The sequence below is a fragment of the Nomascus leucogenys genome, chromosome 23 (assembly GCF_006542625.1).
Source record: "Nomascus leucogenys isolate Asia chromosome 23, Asia_NLE_v1, whole genome shotgun sequence".
NCBI lineage: Eukaryota > Metazoa > Chordata > Mammalia > Primates > Hylobatidae > Nomascus > Nomascus leucogenys.
The window spans coordinates 5,740,498-5,764,396 of NC_044403.1; the positions used below are offsets into that span (position 1 = coordinate 5,740,498).

Consider the following 23,899-nt stretch of genomic DNA (forward strand, 5'->3'; position numbering starts at 1 on the left):
ATGATGCTAATTTGCTTAAATCATGGAACTAATTTTACATTTATAGGCATATTTTTTTATTTTCTATGTGCTAAAATATATGAAGTTTATTTGCTTAAATTCACCAAAACAGTTTATTTGATTTGTCTTTTAAAAACATTTTAAATTTCCAAACTAACTGTTTAAAAATTCTAAATATCTTAAAAAACATTTGGAACAGAAAAACTCATTTTACTTACCGAGTCAAGTCTAAGACACATATTTCATCACACCTTAAGATTTCTGAATTAGGTGGTATTAAAATATAATTTAGTCTTTTCTGTCCCCTCAAAACCTATCAGTAAATTGATGGCATTCCTTAAACATCTATGTCATCTTGGACTTGAGGAAGTACTAGCATCTACTTTAAATGTCTATTACTGTGAATGATGACTAATGTAGCAAGGTGGAAGAGAAACATTCTCACTGGCATCAATTAGTTTGTAGATTTTGAAAATGATATTCTCACAATGACGTCAAAACTGTTCCATTTAGTTCCAATAAATAAAATGACAATTAGATTTTCTCAATTACTAGAACAGGGATAAGAAAATGACATAAGCCCTTTAAGATAAAAGCCAGCACAAAATTTCAAAAAACTGTACCTATATTGTTAATTCTCATAACTGCCTCCAATTCTTGGCATTTTTTGAGACTAAAATGTCAGTTAATTTTCTCATTGCTACTGTTATTCCGTAACAAATAATTGGAAAAGAAATTTTTTTGGAGACTGGGTCTGGCTCTGTCACTGAGGTTAGAGTACAGTGGTGTAATCATAGCTCACTGCAACCTCAAACTCCTGGGCTTAAGCAATCCTTTAGTCTCAGCCTCCCAAGTAGCTAGGACAACAGGTGCACACACCATGCCCAGCAGCTAATTTTTTTTTTTTTTGAGAAATGGGGTCTCACTAAGTTGCCTAAGCTGGTCTCAATTACCTGGGCTCAAGCAATCCTCCTGCCACAGCCTCCCAAAGTGTTGGGATTACAGATGTGAACCACTGTACTAATAATCAAATTATTAAGTTGTACATTTTCCCCTCATGGTTAGAAAAGTAATAAATTGTTTTTGTTTCTATTAAAAACTGAATATTTAGGTGATAAAATTAATAAAATGTGTATACTCTTCTCATTGTTTAAACGGTATCAAATAAGCTAGATTTTTTAACCAAAAAAAGAGTTAAAGCTATTTTCATTTTTAAAAATAAATTTTTATTTTTGTGAAATGGCCCTTATTTTACTTAAGTTGCTGACTGCTAATCAGAGAATAAAGATGGTGAATGAGGAGAAATAGTATAAAAGTGAAATGTTTATTCTATAAGTCAATACATTAGTGAGGAAAGAAATGACTTAAGGTGCTTATTAGGAACATCAATCATGGTGTTGGTAATCAGTATCTGCAAATACTGATAAAAAAGGTGCAAATACTGATAAAAAAGGTACAAATACAAGTTATATGTTTCAATGCACAGAATCAAATAAGTAGTAACCCTACAGATATGCTTGTGATCACTGCACTGACCCCTACACATGGACATAAAACTAGTTCATCATCTTCTCTAAAATAAATAAATAAATAAAATGAAGCTTGTCAACTTTAGTGGCTCTTAGGCAAATGTATGATCAATTTTCTATAAAACTCAAGGTGAAAATAAACAATAAAAAAACTAATTGAAAAAATCATTTTTCTCCAAACATTTCTTTCATTTCAACAATTCTTACAGACACAGACACCCGTAAGTGCTTAATAACAGTATACAAAAATAAAGAAAACATGGTCTTTTCCTTCAAGTTTTATTGCTATGAGATTGAGAACTCCAGGTCCCAGCAATCTACTACTAATTCCATAAAAAATAAGTATCCTCATGGAAAGCATGTGTTTAACCCTTCTTACCACACATAATTCCCTTTAATAGCAATCAGCAGGGAAAAGAATCTAAGAATATGGTATTAACAATGGTATAGCTTTTAGATGTCTCAAAAATCCCTTACAGAACAAATTTTTAAAAAAATAGAAGCACAAACTGAGATATTCCTATCACAAATCTATATCCCTTGTGAATGCCAAAATATGAACAGGTGAAGACAAACCATCAACAGTCCCAAGACGTGTATGGCATCTGAATCTGTGCAGGAAAAAAGATAAAAGTAATAAGAAATCAGACAGACATGGCAACTCTGAAATGGCTAACAGAACCTCACTGGAGAGATCAGCATGCCAAGATAAGAACAGTGGCTGAAACTGAGAGAGGTCCCCACAATTTCAGGTAAGTACAAGTGGTCTTCAATAAGGAGTCAATGGGCCGAAAAAACTCTAAATACTTTCCAGATAAAGCCCGACACTGAGGATAAACTGCTGGGAACATCCAAATTGAACCAGAGACAATAGAGAGAGAAGAAAAAGAGGGTCAAGATAAAAGTGGAAGAAGTAAATGAAGTCAGAAAATTATAAAATGTTGCCACCATATTTTTTTTATCAGACAAAAACACAGGATTTTAAAATGAGAGAAAAAAACTATCTTAAATGACTCATTTAAAAAGTTTAAGAGAACTAATTTCATGTAAAAACAACAGAAGCACATTAGTTGAATCCCATACAATGTTATTATATGAAAAAAAGAAGGACCAGAATGACAGCCCTACAGAAAATAAAAGAACAGCAAAAAAAAAAAAAAAAAAAAAAAAAAAAAAAAAAAAAAGGTGTGAGTTGGCTGAAAGTAAAAATAAATAAATAAAATAGAAACATTAAAAACTCAACACAAAGTGATCTAAAAGATACTCAGGAAATGATAAAATAGATTAAAGAACAACATAAACCAAAGTTAGAACTCAGAAATGATGAGAGATTTTAGAAAAGAACTATGATAGAATAAATCATTTCAGAAATGATGATTTAAACTGAAGAATAAAAGGGGGAGCAAATTTTAGATCAAAAAGAAATGAAGCAATAAAAAGGAGTCAAGTAAAGACAAATGTAGAAGGCAAAGACTATCCAACATACAAATAACAGGAGTCACCATAAGGAAGACACAGTCAGAGAATAAAACAAACATTAAATTTATAATGTAATAACTTCTGAACACTGTAAAGTAAGAAATTGAAACTACATATATTAGAAAGACATATTGTAAACCTAGAGGAATCAACCAAAAATAACCAAAAGCAGGATATAACAAGAAACTGGAAAAAGAATTAGATTGGTATTAGACTTTGACAGCAATGTTTTATGATAGAAGAAAATAATGTATTTCAGATGTTCATAGAAAGAATAAGGAATTTCTATGAGTCACTATGAAAAGGCCTCCAAGAAATAATCTTAACTAAATAAATATTTAGTACACTATTATCTAAATGAGATAGAAGGAAGGAGATATATGTATATTTATCATTGGCTTTGGTTTGCATTATAAAATACTCTACAAGGATTAAAAAAAAAGGAATTACCTGTTGAGGGCAAAAAAGAACTAGGTGGATGTAGCAGAGGATGAGGTGTAGACTTTTCACTGTATATCTTTATTTACTATATGCAGTTTTTGATGTTTGAATCACTTGAACACATTAATTAACTGGTGTCAGCCAGTAATTTAGCATTTTTTGAAACTTTCCTGGAAAGTATAATGTGAGCCTGGATTGAAGATTATTGTTCTAAAATTTAAGGAAGTCAAATAAGTGAAGCAAAACAGATGAAATGCAGAAATCATGAAAACTACTATATAAAGCAAAATTGTCAAGTTCATTACCTGGACCTGAAAGTCTTATTTTTAAGAATATACAAGGCCAGGTGTGGTGGCTCACGCCTGTAATCCCAGCATTTTGGAAGGCCAAGGTGGGCAGATCACCTGAGGTCAGGAGTTCGAAACCAGCCTGGTGAACATGGTGAGACCGCGTCTCTACTAAAAATACAAAAATTAGCCGGGTGTGGTGGTGCATGCCTGTAATTCCAGCTGCTTCGCAGGCTGAGGCACGAGAATCTCTTGAACCCGGGAGATGGAGGTTGCAGTGAGCCAAGATCATGCCACTAACTCCAGCCCAGGCAACAAGAGCGAAACTCCTTCTCAAAAAAAAAAAAAAAAAAAAAAAAAAAAGAATATGCAACTGACACATTAAGTAAAATACCCTTAACATGTTTTTCTTTCTATATAAATAATTCTATCCATTTGGTTTGAGTAAACTTTTCTACACTATATAGACATGTTTTAATGAATGTAAATGCTTATTATGGCAATGTTTATTATTCTAATACAGTTTAACAAAGAGGTCTTCCAAATTTTAGTATTTAACCTATGGATTGAATAATTCAATCATTCAATTAGCTTTGAAATAAGAAAGAAAATACTTGACCATATCTCACAATGATTCATCTCTCACAGTGACTCTCCTTTTATAAGGCCTATGAAGAGGATGGGATTCCTAACAACAGAAATACATACATTTCCCAACATCAAATCTCATCTAAAATATACTACTAAAAGAAATGCATGTAAGACCAACTAAAATATAAAATCCTTATTCTTTCATTTTTTACAAACATTCCATTTATTAATTACTCTTTCTCTTGTCAGACTAAAATTCTGACAAAGATACATCTTCAGAGTGTTTAGTCATGCCAAAAAAATGTGAATAAACAGAATGTCTTCAAATGATGCTTAATGTGTACTAATATTTCCTTCAGCATTTTCCAATCCTACATAAGACCGCAAACTACATTTTGGGTTACCTACGCATAACTGCTAAATTCTCTACATACCAGATCATCAAGCTAACTATTCTGGGTAGTCAAGCAACTGATCTAATCTACCCCTTAACCAACTTTATAAAGCACAATTATTATAGTAGTCTTTTGCCAAGCGCCCAATGTCCAACACCTGATTAGTACTTATTTTTAAAGAGTACATGAAAAAATTTAGATTAATATCTACTGGTACTTAAATAACACAATCTGTGAAATCAGCAACAGAATGTAAGTAGTAGTCTGGGGCTGTATAAATCCATTTATAGGTAAATTTAAGGTCCTCTGAAACACTTTGTTTTCATAAAACAGTACTGGTTCTTTTTTTTTTTTAATTAAATTTTCAAGCCAAATAATCAAGCTGCTGTAGCCAGAAGGCACTGCAATAGAAAATGGAATGTGAAAGAATAGGTCCAGTCTTTAAAAAGTTTACACAAAAAATTCCCAGTTAACCATAGATACCAATACTGACGACTACCAAAGATAATAATTTTATAACCAGCTGTGTCTGGTAACTGAATTTTTAGAAATGTGGCAGCATGAGGACATGTGCTATCAAAGAAAGAAGACAAAAGGGACTGGAATCCAAGTTGTACTAAAATGAGGAGTTCTCTATTCAAGTTTTGTGAAAGTCCTTTAAATAGCTATTTCTGATAAATGCAGCGTGACTCACTTTTCTTCCTCTGGTTAGGCTACACACCCTGGACAGAACAGGAAAAGGGGACATAGCACACACCCCCATTGTACTATACAGTTCACAGTATTTATTTCCTTTTGTTATGGCACATTCACGCCTCTCCACCTATCCTGGTAATTAGACCATATCACATAAAATAACACTGTTAGAATTCTCCGTAATCATTAATGTTGTTTTTAAAAAGTTTGTTTAAAGGTTTTACAAACATTCCATTTATTAACTACTCTTTCTCTTGTCAGACTAAAATTCTGACAAAGATACATCCAAAACCTGGCCTAAGTAGAGGGGTAGATTTTTCAAAATTGAAACTTCAGAGCCCAGTATTCTGAAATCAGGTGAAAATATTTAGAATTTTCATGGTAAGAAATAGCTATAAATTTTGTTTTCCTTTTTCTATATTGTCCACATTTTCCAGACTAAACATACTATTTTTATAAATACATACTCATACTAACATTTCTTAAGGAGAAAGAACATCTCAGCTAATTTAATCTAGCAATATCTTACTGGACTCCTAAATGTTTTGCTTTATTTAGGATACCACAGAGATGCAGGCACCAGTATATTGTTCCTGTCATCATAAATAACTATTTTCATTTCATTAAGCTCTACAAACATTTAAAAGTCCTGTATGTTAGATAACTTGATATTAAAAAATTGCCATATTCTACAGAAAATATGTCATAAACAAGATTCAATTATCTAAAAGATAACTGGCAGACCATAAATCCAAACAAGAAATTTAATCTATATTCACTGTTTGTATTAGTCTGTTTTCACACTGCTGATAAAGACATACCCAAGACTAGGCAACTTATAAAAGAAAGAGGTTTAATGGACTCACAGTTCCACTTGGCTGAGGAGGCCTGACAATCATGACGGAAAGTGAAAGGCACGTCTCACATGGCAGCAGACAAGAGAACTTGGCAGGGAAACTGCCCTTTATAAAACCATCAGATCTCGCGAGACATTTACTATCACAAGAATACTACAAGAAAGACACATCCCCATGATTCAATTATCTGCCACCAGGTCCTTCCCACAACATGTGGGAATTTTGAAAGCTACAATTCAAGATAAGATTTGAGTGGGGACACAGCCAAACCATATCACTATTTAAAAACTCACTTTGCTAACATTTCATCCTATACATATTTAACATATAGTAGCCTCCTTTGACACTCACAAATTTAATCACATCTCCTATTCCTAAGAAATTATTAGGTAGAAACGACTTTGTGTTAGTTTGAAAGAAGTCCATAACCCTCAGAAAGAACTGGATTGCAGAAAGGTCAAATAGGGAAGCCTAAGATTTCTAAATTCTTCCTGAATCAGGTATTTATAGCACAATGTAAATATTTTTGTTGAAAATACACTTTCTAACACATACAAATAAATGTGCACAAACTTGGTAAATATAAAGCAGATACAGAGATTTATGTATTATCTCCCATTTCGAATTATCCATATATTTTTATGCATCCTTCCTCTATCTAGAATGACTCCATGGAAGCTCATTAACCTGTTTCCCCCCCAAAAAAAAAACTGACTCAAAGTTACCTGTTTCAAATTAATGTATTTTAACTTTAATATCAATTTCCTGATGTAGCTACAACAAAGAATAACTAAAATTTAAAAGGTTGCTTTCTATCCCACTTCCAGATTAAAATTAAAAAGACACACTTCTCCCTATTTCTATCAATAAATAAAGCTAAAAAGTTTGGACATTTTATTAAAACAAATGTAAGAGGATTCTGGAACGCACAGGGAAGGCAGACTAACTAGTGACCTGGGAATCCAAGGAATGACAAAGCAGTGAGTTCTGTGAGTTTTCTTTTAGCCTCATATATCCCAAACTGGGGAGTGGAATAGCCAGCAACCAGGAAACACCAACAGGCACAAAAGCCCCAATAAAAGTCAATCCTCTGTAACAAAAGGGCCATGAAAGGCACAATCTAGCAAGACAGAAAGCTTTTAGACAATAAACACCCTACACCAATCAAATACCACGGGGGGGGGGGGGGGGGGAAAGCATGGCCCTAACTTTGAAACTTTTAATCAATAGTAAACAATGACTCAAACAAAATACTTTCTTCTAAATAGTCATAGTGTAGGCCTATTGAACAATGTCCCTACAGGACACTGAAAAGACACGCTGCTCACCTTTTTCCTTATTTCCAAGTTTCGCCTTTATTTTTAAACCACCTCTGTCACAAAAGGCCAAGTACCGAGCCTAGATTTCCATTCTCGCCCAGCAACAATGAAGTGCCCATAGATGACCTCGATGTGGTATCAGAGAAAACCAAGTAGTTGTGAGGACAGTTTTAGGACTTCTATCCCCATCCAAAAGGAAAAAGACTCTCTCTCCCTCCTTTCCTGTGTCAGAGGAAGCTGAGTGGGAAGCCAGAACTTTTATAACTATCCGGAGGTAAGAAGATCTCACCTAATCTCACGGTAAGGCACCGGTGGAACAGTAATAAGGTGCCTCTCCCCCTCCCAGCCAGGGATGTATCTGCTAAGGCCTGTGGGAGCCCTGAAATCCCACCTTATCCCATGAGTAAGGCAGTAGCCCTCCTACCCAGGGTGTCAAAGGGGGCTGAGTGGAAAACTTGTCATTTTACTTGCACTTGACATTAACAAAATGGTTAATCTTTTCCCAAACTATACAGTATCAGATGAGGCCTGCTAAAATACAAGATTTAAATAAGATCCAAGGTGTCATACAAAATACCCAAAATATGCAGGATAAAATTAAAAAACACTCATCATACTAAGAATCAGAAAAATCTCAACCTGGGTAAGAAAACACTATCAATAGTAACACTGAGATGATACTTTTCTAACAAGGATTTTAAAGCAACCATAATAAAAATGCTTCTGCAGGAAATTATGAACATGCTCGAAACAAACAGAATAGAAAGTTTCAGCACAGAATGGAAGATATGAAGGAGAACCAAATGGAAATTTTAGAACTGAAAAATACAATAACCAAATAAAAAACAAAGAATTGGCACATCAAATGAATGGAAGGGACTGTGGATAGAAATCCTTTCCTCAGAGATGGTACGGTGACATATAAACTGAACAGTATGCCTACTTTAACTTCAATTTGGTTATGAGACCTCCTGGTACATTTTTCTATAATTTATTTAGCCAAGATGTTTAACACTCCAAGTTACTCTTTCATTCCCATGCCATAAAAAGGAGAGAGAAGCCTATTGGTCCTAAAATGAAGTCATCTGAAAAAAGTTTTCTTTGAAAGTACTGATCCTACAAAAGGAACCAGCTTTGAAGACTCAAGTCATCACTCCTGGATTATCACTATTAATAGTAAACGCAGTGAGACAACAATGATAATGCCAGATAGCATTTATATTGGTCATTAATGTAAAAACAACCCGAAGTGATATATGTTAGGTCTCACATAGTCTCTCTGATATGTTACTGTTCCCATTTATAGATGGAAAAACTGAACTCTCAAAGATGTATGTCTCACTAAAGGGTCCAGAATAAGTCATTCAATGGAGACAAAGAAACACAAAGTTATCTCATTATTCAGTACTATGCGTTTTAATCAGCACCATAATTCCAAGGATGAGGTCAGTAAGTGTGGCTATACACAATGTAATTAGTCCTTGGGGAGCAGGGTGCATGACATTAGTTCATCTATTCATTCATCCAACAGTATTCATTGAACATGCACTATATGCCAGGTACTACTGGGAAGGAAAAGTTCTTAATCTCAAGGAATTTACACTGTAGTGGAGAAAAGACAGAAAATAAACAAATCAAAATAAAATAACGGGTAGGAATAAGTGGCATGGGAAAGAAAAAAATAAAAAGGGCTAGGGGATGCTGAGCAAGTACAAAGGGCCTTATTTTATACAGCATGATTAAGAAAAGCCTCCACAAGAGTAGCATTTGAGCAAATATCAGAAGGAAGCTAGAGTTCAGCGAGAGCTGTTAAAAGTATAATTTTCAAAAAGTTAACCTGACTCATGTAAATACCAATTGAAGATATACCAAAGATTTATTCTGTTCATTTACTAATGAATTAATCATTTATCTTAAGACTGAATGAATATTAAGACTGGTTCAAGAAGCATTTGAAGAACAGGATTTATATAGGAAATTTAACAATGGAGTGTTAACTAAGAGCACTAGGTTAGAGACAAAACCGGTTAATATCCTATAAGACCGAATGAATAAGATGCTAAGACTGGTTCAAGGAGTGTGTGAAGAACAGGATTTAGATAGGAAATTTAACAACATGGAGTGTTGGACTAAAAGCACTAGGTTAGAGATAAAACTTGTTAATATCCTACAGGGCAATTAATTATATTCTTTGAAGTTATCTTTTCTAACAGACAGAATTATTTCCATCTCTTCAGGGGAAAAAACTCTATAAATTAACATGTAACTTCACTACATCTGAGACTTATTCAAGAATAAACAGTGAGTCAAATAAAGTACATTCTCCTAAGTACTCCTGAGGTGGGCACATTAAACAATGTCATCACAGGCGCTGAAAAGACACACTGCCTGCGTTTTTCTTATTTCCAAGTTTTGTATTTTTAAAAAACTTATCTACAGGAGGAACAGCATTCCAGGCAGGGATATGTGAGTGAATCATGGACCATACCCCTCCAATAGGCAAAGAATGTCCTTCCCCACACATACTCACACATTCACCTATACCTTATTGTAAAGCTTGGTGTAAATAAATACCTGAGGGTAAACTGGAGAAGCTTGAAAATGTATATTGGAAAGAAAATAGGAATTGAGTCTGGGATCTGATTTGATTTACATTTTTAAAACACTACTCTTACCTGCTGAATTAAAAACTCATGAAGGAAAAGAACAACGGTGGAAGATAGAAGACCACTTAAGAGACTATTACAGTGATCCAGGCAAATAAACAAGTAAATATATAATTTGTCAAATGTAAAAGGTGCTAGGAATAAAAATAAAGCAGACTATGATAAGGTGGATGGAGAGGATGTCAGCATTGTCTGGAAAGGCTTATCTGATAAGGTAATACTTGAACAGAGACTTGAAGGCTATGAAGAAAACGACGCAGGTATCTGAGGGAATCTGAGTACTCTGGACATTAGGAAAAAGAAAAATGACTGAGGAAAAAGAGGCAAGGAAAAGAGAGGAAGAAGGGACATAAGGGAACACAGAGCCTTGAAAACCAGTTTAAGGACTTGGCTCTTAGTGTGGGAAAGATAAGAAGCCACCGAAGGTTTTAGAACAGAATAATGACATGACCAGCTTTAAGTTTCAATCAGATCACAGGGGCTGCAATGGTGTGTGGGCAGTGACAAAAGCAAAAGACTAGTTAGAATATACTTTAGTAACCCAAGGGAGAAATAATGATAATATACAATATGTTGATAGCGGTGACCACGATGATAAATGGTTGAAACCTGGATATTCTGAAGGTACAGCCAACAAATCCTGCTAAAGAAACAGACATTGAGTAAGTACAAAAAGGAAGGAGTAAGTTTTAGTCTTAGCAATTAGAAAGATGGAGTTGCCATTTACTGTGTTAGGTTAGACTGTAGAAGAAATAAATAAGAAAATTTAGGAAGGAGAAAAGGAGACAATTTATTTAAAAAAGTTAAGTATCTCATTTCTGGATTACAGGATTCTAAATGTAATTCAAATGTAATTATTATAACAAAAATTAGAATAAACAGTTCCCAAAATGTATCCATCAGAAACAGAATATTTCTTACCAAATTGTTTGAGCTTCAAACTACTAATCCTCAAGGCTGCTCACAGACTCATATTTTTCAAAATGGGTGTCTTCCCATTAATTTAACCCATGTTGGTTAGTTTTATATATTTAAGCAAGTATCTGATTCTTCATTCATAAGATATTCACTATGCCCTTTTTGAAATTATATCACATGCTTCATCAAAAGGCTTACATTTTAAATCTTAAGTTCAATCGCCTTACCTGAAGTTCTTTGTATCTATCTTGAAAAGAAATGGCCTCTTGCTCTTTTTCTTTTAGAAAGCCTTTTTCTAAGACATTATGCTTTTCCATCAATGATTCCACATCCTAAAATAAAAATCCAAATACAAGCTTTGCAATATTTAATGGCATAAAGTATAATTAGTTTTTTCAATGAATATGTCAGAAAACATTTGTCAGAGAAAGAATCCATGAGAAGTATGGCTTAAAATCTAACGATATTATAAATCGTACGCTTCACTCTAATTTCTAGGCCAATATCAAACATGGACATAACATTTACTCATTCCAACAAATGAATATGAGCATCTCAACTAATTTCATCAACATAATCTACCTCTACATACACTTTCTATAAATTTGCTAAGCTCTTTTGATAGATATATTCACAGGGAAGAAAGCATAAGTAAAGAGCTTACTAAAATGGCTGTATGCCTAAGTACTCTTGTCAAATATCCCGTGATGCCTAACTTCCCATAGGGAAAAGTTGATGTCGCAAAATTTCACCTCTTCATAAGAAACACAATACTACCTGCTTTCAAAGTAAATAAAAATGAACCAAAAAAGAAAGCAACAGTTAGAAAAAAACTAGTAAACGATGTTCATATCTTTAAAAGTACATATGTAAAATATATTTCTTATCAAAGGCTTTTCCAAGTGATAAGCTCATGACTGCTTTAAACCTACAGCCAAGGGAGAAAAGTATCCTCTTCCTCTGATGAGTTTTTAATCAGAGTTTGAGATTATATCAAATTTCTAATATTTGCAATTCAAACATTTCTTAGGCAAATGTAAATATACCTGTTTAATTCTCTGTTTTTCTTCTTCAGATACTTTGAGTTTAATCTCCAGACTTGAAATTTTTTGCTGAAGCTGTATGTTAGATACACTGGCTTCACGATCCTCAGAATCATCCACAAGGGCAATTGTTCCATTACTTTTTTCATCGGTTAAACCCAATGGAAAAAGTGAGATATCCAGATGAGTGTGTGTTGATTGCTGAATCTAAACCACATTAAAAAAAAAAATACACAAGAGAGGAAAGTTTACACTACACCAATAATGAAAACATCCAAAGGGCACTAGAAACCACATTTGGAAATTAAGTTGTTGAAAAGGTTCTGAAATTATTTCACCCTTTAAGTAAATCAAGAGAAGACCTCAAACTTTTACAACAACCCAATCTTTGCTGTAAGAAACAAAATTTCCTCTTAATTTTGAAATCTAAAGTATTCATTATTTTGCTACCAATGCACTAAAAGACTTAAAACCTTTCCCTATGCTTGAAAATGTATGAATAAGGATAGACATATCTGGTTGTTAACAGTTCTTAAATTTACACACAAACCTAGAATTTGTTTATATTTTAAACTGTAAATCAAACTCTGAAATTTATCAATGACCTCTATTGATCACCACTGTCTCGCAAAATTAACAGGTGACTCAAAATTGTGTACAGCACTTTAGAAATTGGGACTAACTCCAGCAGCTAGCATAAATTCTTGCTTTAAAAAATATTTGAATGAATAAACCTTATAACTGCTATATTTTTGGTTTTTACTCTAAAATTGAAATAGTTTCTCAAATACTTGAAAATGTGCAGTAAGATTTGCTGAAAAGAGAAATAATCTTCTATTATTTTCCCTTTTCAAGTTCAAGATTTGAAATGCAAAGCCAAGTAAAGTTTAATAAATGAGATACTCAAATCATACTTTGGTAACTAAGGCTACTTAAATACTTTGCAATTGTGCCACGAAACAAACATATTATCTAGTTTTTTTGAATTCTAAGTATTAGCCTCAAAATTAGAATATCTATTGCAGAAATACTTCTTTTAGACAAATAGGCTAAAAAAGAAATTTAAAAAGATCAATTAAATTAGCAGGCAATTTTTTAAATATGCAAACCTCCTTTAAAAATATGCTTGTCTTTACCTGTGCTTTAGGAATAGTTTGACTCACAATGCTATTCTCTGCATGTGTATCCTCTGGTGACGAAATAATGGCATCAGAAGAGAGGCAGCCAATGGCAGAAGAGTGATCATGGTCCAGTACAATCTCAGGAGAAGATGGTGAAAGATGGACTCCAGATACTAAAGAAAAACAACAACAAAAAGGATTATTAAAGAGAAAACAGAGAGGGAACAGGTTGAAGGGAAGAAAGAGAGCTGAAATACAGTAAAAGAAAAAAGTAAGGAAAGTAAAAGCAATGAGAATGAAAAATCAGGATTCTATGACTATTCCTCAGGGTCCAATCTGTGAAAGCTAAAACTAGTGTTTTTAATTTAACATGACATTTCCATGTAAGATCCAGGCAAACAAAATAGTTTTATAAAGTCTTAGTGTTTACATACTAACACAGTGCCATAAGAAGTACATTTCTAACATAGAGAAAATACTCATATATATATATAATATATTATATATTCATACATTTCATTCAGAAAAATCCATTTAATTTTTTAAAAAGCACTAGAGTGCCTACCAGTGCCAGTCACAGGCATTAGGGACTGAAGAGACAGCAGTGAGCAATACAGATGCACCCACGTACTCAATGGCTTTATGACTCGGTAGGCAAGTCAACCAATTAATATTTATTACAATAAAATAAGTAAGGGAAAAGAACCATTACTTTGAAACAACTAATCCAACAATAACTGCATTAAAGTCTCTTTTGTGACAAACAAAAGATATTTCATGCTAAAATAAAGTCAGTTTATGTTTGCTGAATTGTCCATACAGAAAAATAATAACTTTTCTTTTTTCAATTAGCTTTAAAAAAACAGATTGTGATTAAAGCTCAAATATAAAGGTCCTGAAAGGAAATTCAAATATCAAGTATGACATAGGACAAAAGTACAGATACAAGCAAGATAAACATGTCATACATATGTTACTTGATTTTCCAGTGTTCTTTCTAAAAATTCAAATAAGTTTGTATTACGTATTTTAAAATTTAAGGAAAGTGAGTCACTTTTTGGTGCAGCTCATTTATACATTTTAACTTTCCAAACTATAAAGACCTTTATTCCACACTGGCATCAGTAGCAACGTCAGTGAAGTTCTACCATAAACTCTGGAAGGCAGCTCACAATGAAAATTGCATGTTTCCCTGAAGAAAGACATTTATAAGGCCATTAGATATAAACAAAATAACAAATACACCAATTTGTGACTGATATTCTAAGAATTCAACTATACACACTTTTATTATGTAACAATATTGCATTTTTAGCAATATTGCATTTTTGAGATATTATGTGCCATACTATATAATTAATATAGTCTAGCTTCACCCATAGGCATTTCTTTTATTTTTTGTTTTTGAGACGGAGTCTCACCCTGTCACCCAGGCTGGAGTACAATGGCGTGATCTCGGCTCATTGCAATCTCCACCTCCTGGGTTCAAGCAATTCTCCTCCTTAGCCTCCCGAGTAGCTAGGATTACAGGCACTCGCCACCATGCTCAGCTGATTTTTGTATTTTTAGTAGAGATGGAGTTTCGCCATGTTGGCCAGGATAGTCTCAATCTCCTGACCTCATGATCCGCCCGCCTAGGCCTCTCAAAGTGCTAGGATTACAGGTGTGAGCCACCACGCCTGGCCAGGCGTTTCAATTCTTTAACTCAAATACAGAAATGTGAAATTTTAATTGATGTTTGTACTTGGTATCCCTACTTCAAAAATTATTTTTTTTCTAATCTTCACTATTCTATACAAGCAGAATAGTGAGAGTTCTTCAAAACGTCAAAATATTCCCACTTCTAATTCTGTATCGTAATTTACAACAAAAATATTACTAATGAATTTTTAAAGACATGAAAATAACTAGTACAGTGGAATGAGAAGGAATACAGCCTTGTGATTAAGAGCATAGACTCTAGAACCACACTGCCACACCAGGTACAGAACAATGGACAAGTTACTTAACTTCTCTGTGCTTCAGTTTCCTCACCTATAAAATGGGCAGAGATTTTGCTGATAAGGTTGAAATGTGGAAAACATGTAAAGCATTTAGTACAGTGTTGATATTTTATTATTTTAATGATTATTATTAAAATTTATTGAGCAAGTATGTTTATTTAAAGGTATATATGTGGCTGTGATCCTGTATTCAAGAAACTATTAACAGTTTCATTCTGATCCAACACCTATTTTAATATTTATTATTTATGTTACTCATATTTATAGGCGTAAGATAAGATGTCATGCTGTCCCAAGTTAAATTCTCATCCTGTAACATTAAATGTTCAAGTGTATCATATTAGGGAGAAAGGAGGGAACGTGGGTAGAAAACAGGAAGAGTGGGAGCGAGTAAGAAAGAAAAGAGAAAAAGAAAGAGATGAAAGGGAGAGGCTGAAGGAGGACAGCAGAGAGAGGGAATGAAGGTACCCTGAATCGCATACTAGCTAGTACCGTACTATGACCCTTTCTCTTCATAACCAAAGTTCTTGAACAGTTCATAACCCTAGTCTCCATTTTCTTCTTCCTCGACCCAATCTTCACCACTCCACTGGATCTGTTATTTAAGATAATACTTGTCATATCAGATACTATTAAATCAAATAAACACTTCTGATCTTATCTTTCTTTAGTTCTCCAGAGAACATGATAATGACCCTCCATTTTTCTTAAAACTCCTCCTTTGGTGCTTGTTACACATGATCTCCTATATTTATACCTAACATTTTGACTACCATTTCCTTGATTCCTTTGCAGGCTCTTTCTCCAATAAACCACAAGTTTCATTATTTCATATCTCTTCTGATCTTCTCACTGCACTGAATATTCCGGATTACCACTTTCAAAACCCATTCTTCAAATTACCACCTCTAAGCTAATGATACCCAATACATCTCTGATATAAATCACTCTGCAGAAATCTAGATCTATATACTCACCTTACTACCAGATAGTTTCATTCAGTTGTCCAACAGGTATACCAAACTTGCCCATCATCTTAAATAAACCTGCTTTGCTTCATGTTTTCCATCTCAGTTAATAATACATCAAAAAACCATTTGCTCAAGCCAGAAATGATACCACTAAGTGCTAACTTCACTCCAGTCACACCGTACTACTAACATTCCCTGACTCTGCCCCATTTGTTCAGTACCTCTGTGACCTCACAATATTATTGTCTAGGTAAAAGCCGTAAGAAATGGATTCAAATTTAAACATTAACAATTTATGCATTATGTAGCCTTAGGCAAATTACAATAACTCTTCTAAGCCAAAGTTTGCTCTTGTGAAAATGGGGAAATAATAGGTAGCTCAAAATGATGTTATACAGCTTAAATGAGATAATACATACCAACCACCTAGCTCAGTGACAGGTACATGGTAAACATTCAGTAAATGGAAGTTGTCATTGAAGTTATAAGTTGGCAACATTCAAAACAAGCTTTTCCAGAAATCTTTTCACACCTATCCCATTATTCACCCAAGCACAATATAATTCTAATTTTCTATTATCTGTTAAGATACTACAAGATTTCTAAGAAATAGTGACAAACCATTGCATAATAATATATGGGATACATTTAAAGCAGTGATTAGAAAGAAAACTTCATAGCCCTGAACACTTCAATCAAAAAACAATGAATTAAATTCCGAGCTCAGACTAAAAAGGAAACAAGAAAATTTAAAAAGTAGAATAAGGAAAATAATACAGATACTGCATTCATTGAAGTAGATTAATAGGAAAAAGGGTACATATAACTAATCAAAATCCTGAATTTCAAATGAAAATTAAACAAAATAGTAACTAACAATAAAAGAGAAAGAACTCAAATATGCAAAATTAAATGACAAGGGGAATATAGCTTTTAAAACAGAAAAAAATAGTAAGTAATAAGGCTCTTCTAAAGACTTCTAAGTAAATCAAAGCATTTAGAAAAATGATAAAATTCCTAAAGAAATGTAGTTTCTAAAAGTTGATCTGATAAAATATTTTTTTCAACTTTTGAAAATAAATTTTCTTGTGAAAAATAGGCAACTCCCCAACAAAGAAAGCACTAGGCTCAGATTATTTCAAGAGGATTTCTACCAAAAATTCAAACATTATATAAACCCAATATTCTAAAATTGAGAACACTGAAAATGAAGGAAAACTTCATTAACATTACTACAATTAACATAACATTAATAGTAACACCTTATAAAGACATTAAAAATTAGAAAAATTCAAGATTTTCAGATTAGAGTATCACTTATAATGAAGTATAAGTTCTAAATAAAATATTAACAAAATGAATCCAGCACCATATTAAAATGATATGTAATGAACCAATAGAACTTACTCCAGGAATGCAAGACTGGTTACCTATTACAGAATTCATTAATACTCCATATTAACAGAATTAAAAAGAAAAATTATGTGATTATCTCCAGACTCTGGAAATGACTGTGATAAAGCTGAACACCCATTTCAGTTAAAAACAATCAAAAATAGAAACTGATGGACATTTTCTTAAGATAATAAAATATATAAACCTCAGCCCTAAAGGCAGCAACTTAACTAATGGGAAAAGATTAAAGGTGTTTCCGTAAAGATGAGGAATAAGAAAAGGATGCTACTAACTTTATATCTTTAAACATTGTACTAAAGGCACAAATCAATGCAATTCAACAAGAGAAATGAAATAGCACCATAAAAATAGAAAAAAGGTGAAAACAATTTCATGCTTCCATCATGAGAATACACATAAAATTAATTCTAATAATAAAAGCATTCAGAAGAGTAGCAGGATATAAACTTGACCAGCAGAAACCAACATAATTCATATGTAAAAACAATAACCATTTAAAGAATGTAATGGTAGAGAAAATAACTACTTTTCACTGCAACAAAGACACGATACAGTACTTAAGAATAAATTTAGCAAGAAATGTGAGGAAAACTTTAAAACACTCCTGAAAGACGTAGACCTAAACAAAGGTAAAGATATCTCTTGTAATAGGATAGAACATCTAAATATTATAATCCCAGTCCTCTCTTAATTAATGTATAGGCTTAATACAATCCCAGTAAGTTTTTTATAATGAAGTTAGACAAATGGCCATTAAATGTCACATTAAAAAAGTGAGCTTGAAAGAACAGAACAACACTAAAAGAGAAAAGCTATGTGGGGAATACCATTCCCTCTTATTAAAATATACTAAATTAAACTATATTAAAACATACTACTATTTATCAAAATTTGCTGTATTAAATTATGTTATATAACTGCTATAAATAAGATGGTATATTATTTGGCAGAAGAACACATCAGAAAGTCCAAAATAGATCCAAGTATGTGTGAAGCAAGTATATGATAAAAGCAGCATTTCAAATCACTGAGTCAAAGATGGGCCTGTTAATAAATAGTGATAGAACAACTGATTAGTTGTTTGGAAAAAATGTGTTAAATCAAATTAAACTCTTATATCATATCATACACAAAAGAAACTCCAAAGAGGATCAGGGATCTAAACAGTTTAATAATGAGATCATATACTCTACGAGAAAACATGAGTGAGTTCTTCTTCACCTTAGACATAAGAAAAGGCATTCTAACTATGGCTAGATTATAGATACAACACAAGGAAAGACTGACTAATTTCACCATAGAATATATTAAATGTTTTTTCTGTCAAAACAAATATAAAAACCAACTAACAAGTTAAAAAAAACTAATATGTATAACATGTATCACAGATAAGGGCGAATATTCCTAATAAATAAAGAACATTTAAAACCTGGGGAAAACAATAATATGTATAACATGTATCACAGATAAGCGCCAATTTTCCTAATAAATAAAGAACATTTAAAACCTGGGGAAAACAATAATATGTATAACATGTATCACAGATAAGGGCCAATATTCCTAATAAATAAAGAACATTTAAAACCTAGGGGGAAAAAAAAGGTTGAGGGAATAAAAAATACCCATACAATGAACAAAAGATGTGAACGATTTACCAAAATGAAAATATACAAAAGGCCCTTAAATATATGAAAAGACAAAGATACATACATCTACTTATTTGCTGTAAAGGAAACGTATGAAGGATAAAGCCAAAAACAAACAGGACTGATAGTGGAAGATAGGCAAGAATGAGGTGGAAAGATAATAAATGAATGGCAAGAAATCTCTCTCCTCTGAATATAGGTTTTAATACAGTTCTCAACTTTTGGCACCATGTTAATGTTTCACATACTCAATAAAAGAAAAATGAAATCAACAGGCAGGGGAATGAGAAATCCTAAAACAGAATACAAAGAACAACAAATGAACTTGCAAATGAATAACCTGATCACGTAACACAGTATGAGAGAGGGAGGGGTAAGAACTAACCCAAGTTACTTTGGGACATAGTATTTTGATTGAATGCCCTCAATGTAAGAACAAAAAGAACACTAAATAAATACTGAGGAGAATAAGAAAAATGAGAAGGAAAAGGAAGAAAATGATAAAGCAAATGTGGTAAAATGTTAACCTTTGAAGAAAATGAAGGAAGGATATATGGGAATTATTTGTCCATTTCTTGAAGGTTTTCTGTAAGTCACAATAAAAGTAAAGAGGAAACAGCAAAGGGGAAATTATATAATAAAAAAGAAACAACACATTTAAAGAATTACTCATCAGAGGAAAAATAACTTGGTCTCCACAAAATCCTTCCCTAGGCAAAACTGCTAAAAAAAGACTTGCTACCACTAAAAATATATATCAGAATGTTTCTACCAGTTACTGTTCATAACAGCAAATAAGTGGCAACAACCTAAATACTCACTGACATAAAATGGGTACCTGAGTTGTGGCATAATCAATTATTTAGCAGTGAAAATAAAGAAACTACAGATATATGAAACAACAAGACTGAATCTTAGAGACAAAAATTTGGTTTAAAAATATAAATCCTGAAGATTTCGAACAGTATGAACCCATTTTTATAAAGCACATAAGCAAAGTTCATATATATATATATATATATATATATATATATATACACACACACACACACACATAACTTTTTGTCTTTTTTTTGACAAAGGCAAAGGGATAGGGTAGAAGAAAAATTATGAAATTGGTTAACACTCTAGTTCTTAAGTTAAATAGCAGATTCAGGTGTGTTATTTTTAAATATAACAAAGAAAAATAAAAAAAAACTATACCTGCTTAAAAATATACTTCTAAAGACTTTTGTTTCAATATCCTACCTAATTGGAATAATCAACCCCCAGGAGTCACATTAACCCCCAAGCAAAGCATGCTGTGAGTTAATAGGATAGGAAAAGATCCAGCTTCAAAGTAAAGACTAATAGGGGCCAACTAGCTTTTGTGGGGGGGGGAAAAAAAACTCAACAATCAGCAACAGACCAGTAAACACAAAATTTGGAGATGCATGCCTTTCTGGCATGCTGCTAATCAGACCAATACGACATATGGAAAGTTGAATGTAAAGTGCCTACAATTCATAGGCACTATTAATTTATGAGGCATCAGAGGAATTTTCAGAAAGTTGTTGAATTTGATACTATGTTTACTAAGTGTTTCATAATCCAAATCCAATTTTTAATATAAAATGAGAAAACAAATGAATAGCATCTGTGAAAGAAAAGAGAGCATATTATTTCCCTCTAAGTGAGAACTAGATTTTTTTCAGTTAAACCTCTACAGTTTTTGCTATGCTACAATTCACATAGCTTCACTAATTTAAGATGACTGCCCTGTAACACCCAACCCTTAGAAGAAAATCTGTCCTGGTAAATATTGTCCACGTATATAGACACAAAGTATTATTTTATAGTAATGATGGTATACATTTTTTAAATGTGTGTGCTTAATAAACGGGAAATTGTAAACATAATTTTTAAATTACAAATTCTAGTATGTAAAATATAATTATCTTCTCACTTAGTCAAGGTGGAATTTTTAAAGTTTCAAAGTGCTTACAGTATTCTTTGGTCTATTAAAAATTATGTAGTGTCAGTCCTCATGCCCAAAATCTTTAAATGCAGGAAATCAGGTGTGCCCAACAACACCTACTTCCACAAAAACACAGCCAAAATTGTTTTAAGAGAAATCTATAAAATTTTGTTTCTCTGGGTATGTTGTTTGTTTGCTTGCTTTTAATGCTTAAGCAGAGTATAGATACCATTTGCTTTATTTTAAATGTGAAATCCTTGGTTTTCTAAGATTTAGAGAATACAAAGTCAGCACAATATTCCTTCACAGCTACAAAGCAAATCAAAAGTGCAATGAATGGCAGTTCTTCATTTTTAACTTTGTAAGGGTAACTAGCAAGTCACTTGGACATATCATTTTTCATTGACAGACCTCTTCTAAAGCACAAAAAGCTAACTATGTCAAAACATGACACAGGCGAAGGAGCACCAAGTTTCCAAACAGTATGCAATTTTTTTTCCCAGTAATTCTGTTTGTGGTCATTTCTGTTTCATTTTACATAAACATAATAACTCTTGTTAATTCTAAATAAGAAATGAGTAAAAATAGCCATGCACTTTTACCTATACCCCCCAAAAAAAAATCTGTTTATCTCTGTTAATGATTAAAATAATTCAGGAGGAATGTGCCAATAAAATAATGATTTTTATAACTTGTAACTCAGAAAATAGTTTTGACCTTTAATTTTCACTCAAACACCCTATTATCCAATGCAGGTCCGCATTTTTATCCCATTCTTTCATTTTTTAGGTACATTAGAGGCTGATGACTATCTGCTTGCATAAACTGTCATCTCACCTCTGATCCCCAAATGCATTTTCAGGTCTATGTTGTTGAATCCACATCTTCCTATTCAATGCTCATTGCTGACACCTTTGAAAATCACTCATGTAGGGAAATCACTGTTATGAAAAACAGAGAATTTGCAAGTGCTTATGGGGATCCAAATCGCATATCTAAATATGAAGATGTTACTAAAAAAAAATTGAAACTAAGTGTACACATTTCTTTTAAAATTTACAGAAAATGGTGAAAGTCAGTGTTTAGAAAATCATTGTTTCTATCCAAGGAGGGTTCCTCACAGGAAATAACCCTTGATATATAACGTATATGTTTATATATTATATGTATAGATATATAGATGTAATATAATGGATTTTAGGATGTATCTAAGACATCTAGGTTGGAAATTGAAGGAAAAATATATAATAGCTTTTAAAAGGCCAAGATGGAGGAACACAGGAAACAGAAATGATCACTTTCTTAATAAAATGATTACATCATTGATAAAATTTCTACCATTTTAGTTATTTTTAATTATTTTCTAGAGTTACTGGCATACTATAAACAAAGACTCCACCTCTACTCGCTTCTTTGAGGAATAACAGTGTTCCAGAGGGCTGTTTGGGTAACACTGTATACTACAAATTGCAATAATCAAATTTCGGAATTACACAAATGACAAAAAAAACTGTTACCATTTCTAAAAGAGATGCAGAGGAAGAGACCTGGTAATCTTTTGCTAGCATAGTCAACATAAAATTATATAATATAAACATAAATATAACTTTTTGAATGGGAAAATTTAAAAAATAAAAAATTTGAAAATAAAATTAAAAAAAAATCATTCCCCACTGCTTCTTTAATATCACAGCAAGAAAACCCCACAGCATCCAAAAATAAGTGAAAGTAGAAATAAACTAATGAAGTATAATACAATAAAAAATGATATAAGGAGTCTAAACAGTTTGAAGAATATGGGAGGAATATTCCAAAATCATAGTATCTTTTATCCAAATTTACTATCTAAAAATAAAAGGCTTTCTTCTTTTAACTCTTGCTCACACTGAGTGAACAAAATTCTAAGCAATTTCTGAAGTGCAAGAAAAAAATTATATCACACCTTAAGCTAAAGCGATACGTTTTGAATACATCATTTTAAAATGTTAAGTTCCTGCTGAGGTAGTTTTTGGCTCCTAAGTCTCTGGAAACTAGATCCTTAAGAAATTTTTTAAACTCATTAGAACATAATGACACACTTAAGAAAACAGTGCCTGTGTTCTTTATTGGACTCATTTATCTAATCACTTATTCAAAATACAATCATAGAGTAGCACTATATTCAAGACACCATGTAATGTACGATACAGAGCAATCCTTTACATTAGAAGACTTTACCCTGAGAATATCACACTGGTATTAATAAAAAATAAATAAATTATTATCTAAAGTACTTAGTTGTTAAGTATCTTGGAACGACTTGCCATTGCTTGTAGTTTGACATCACCATTGCAACACTCCAAATAGCAAATGATTAAAATATTAGTGTGCTGTATATCGAAGTGTTCAATAAATCAATTTATTTTAAAAATTTCATTTAGACATTTCTTGGAAATATTTTAAATATAAAAACATGATTTTCAAAAAAAAAAGATAAAATCTTGACTCACAGAGATAAAGTAGATATATATTAAAGATTTTATTCTACTCATACAATGAGGGAACCAGGCAAATGTTATAATCAC

At 32.5% G+C, this 23,899-nt stretch overlaps 1 protein-coding gene across 8 annotated transcripts in view; it reads right to left on the minus strand.

Moving 5' to 3' along the window:
- Positions 1 to 23,899, minus strand: part of CCDC91 (coiled-coil domain containing 91) — a 356,684-nt gene that overhangs the window by 225,765 nt on the left and 107,020 nt on the right. For 6 of the 8 annotated variants that reach the window (XM_030804474.1, XM_030804471.1, XM_030804478.1 and 3 more), the window contains 3 exons: positions 13,358 to 13,515; positions 12,225 to 12,428; positions 11,406 to 11,510 (listed from right to left, as the gene is read on the minus strand). In XM_030804474.1, the coding sequence (XP_030660334.1) occupies positions 11,406 to 11,510; positions 12,225 to 12,428; positions 13,358 to 13,515 (467 nt within the window). The remainder of the gene's footprint in view (positions 1 to 11,405; positions 11,511 to 12,224; positions 12,429 to 13,357; positions 13,516 to 23,899) is intronic. The other 2 variants (XM_030804476.1, XM_030804475.1) reach the window with 1 other exon arrangement.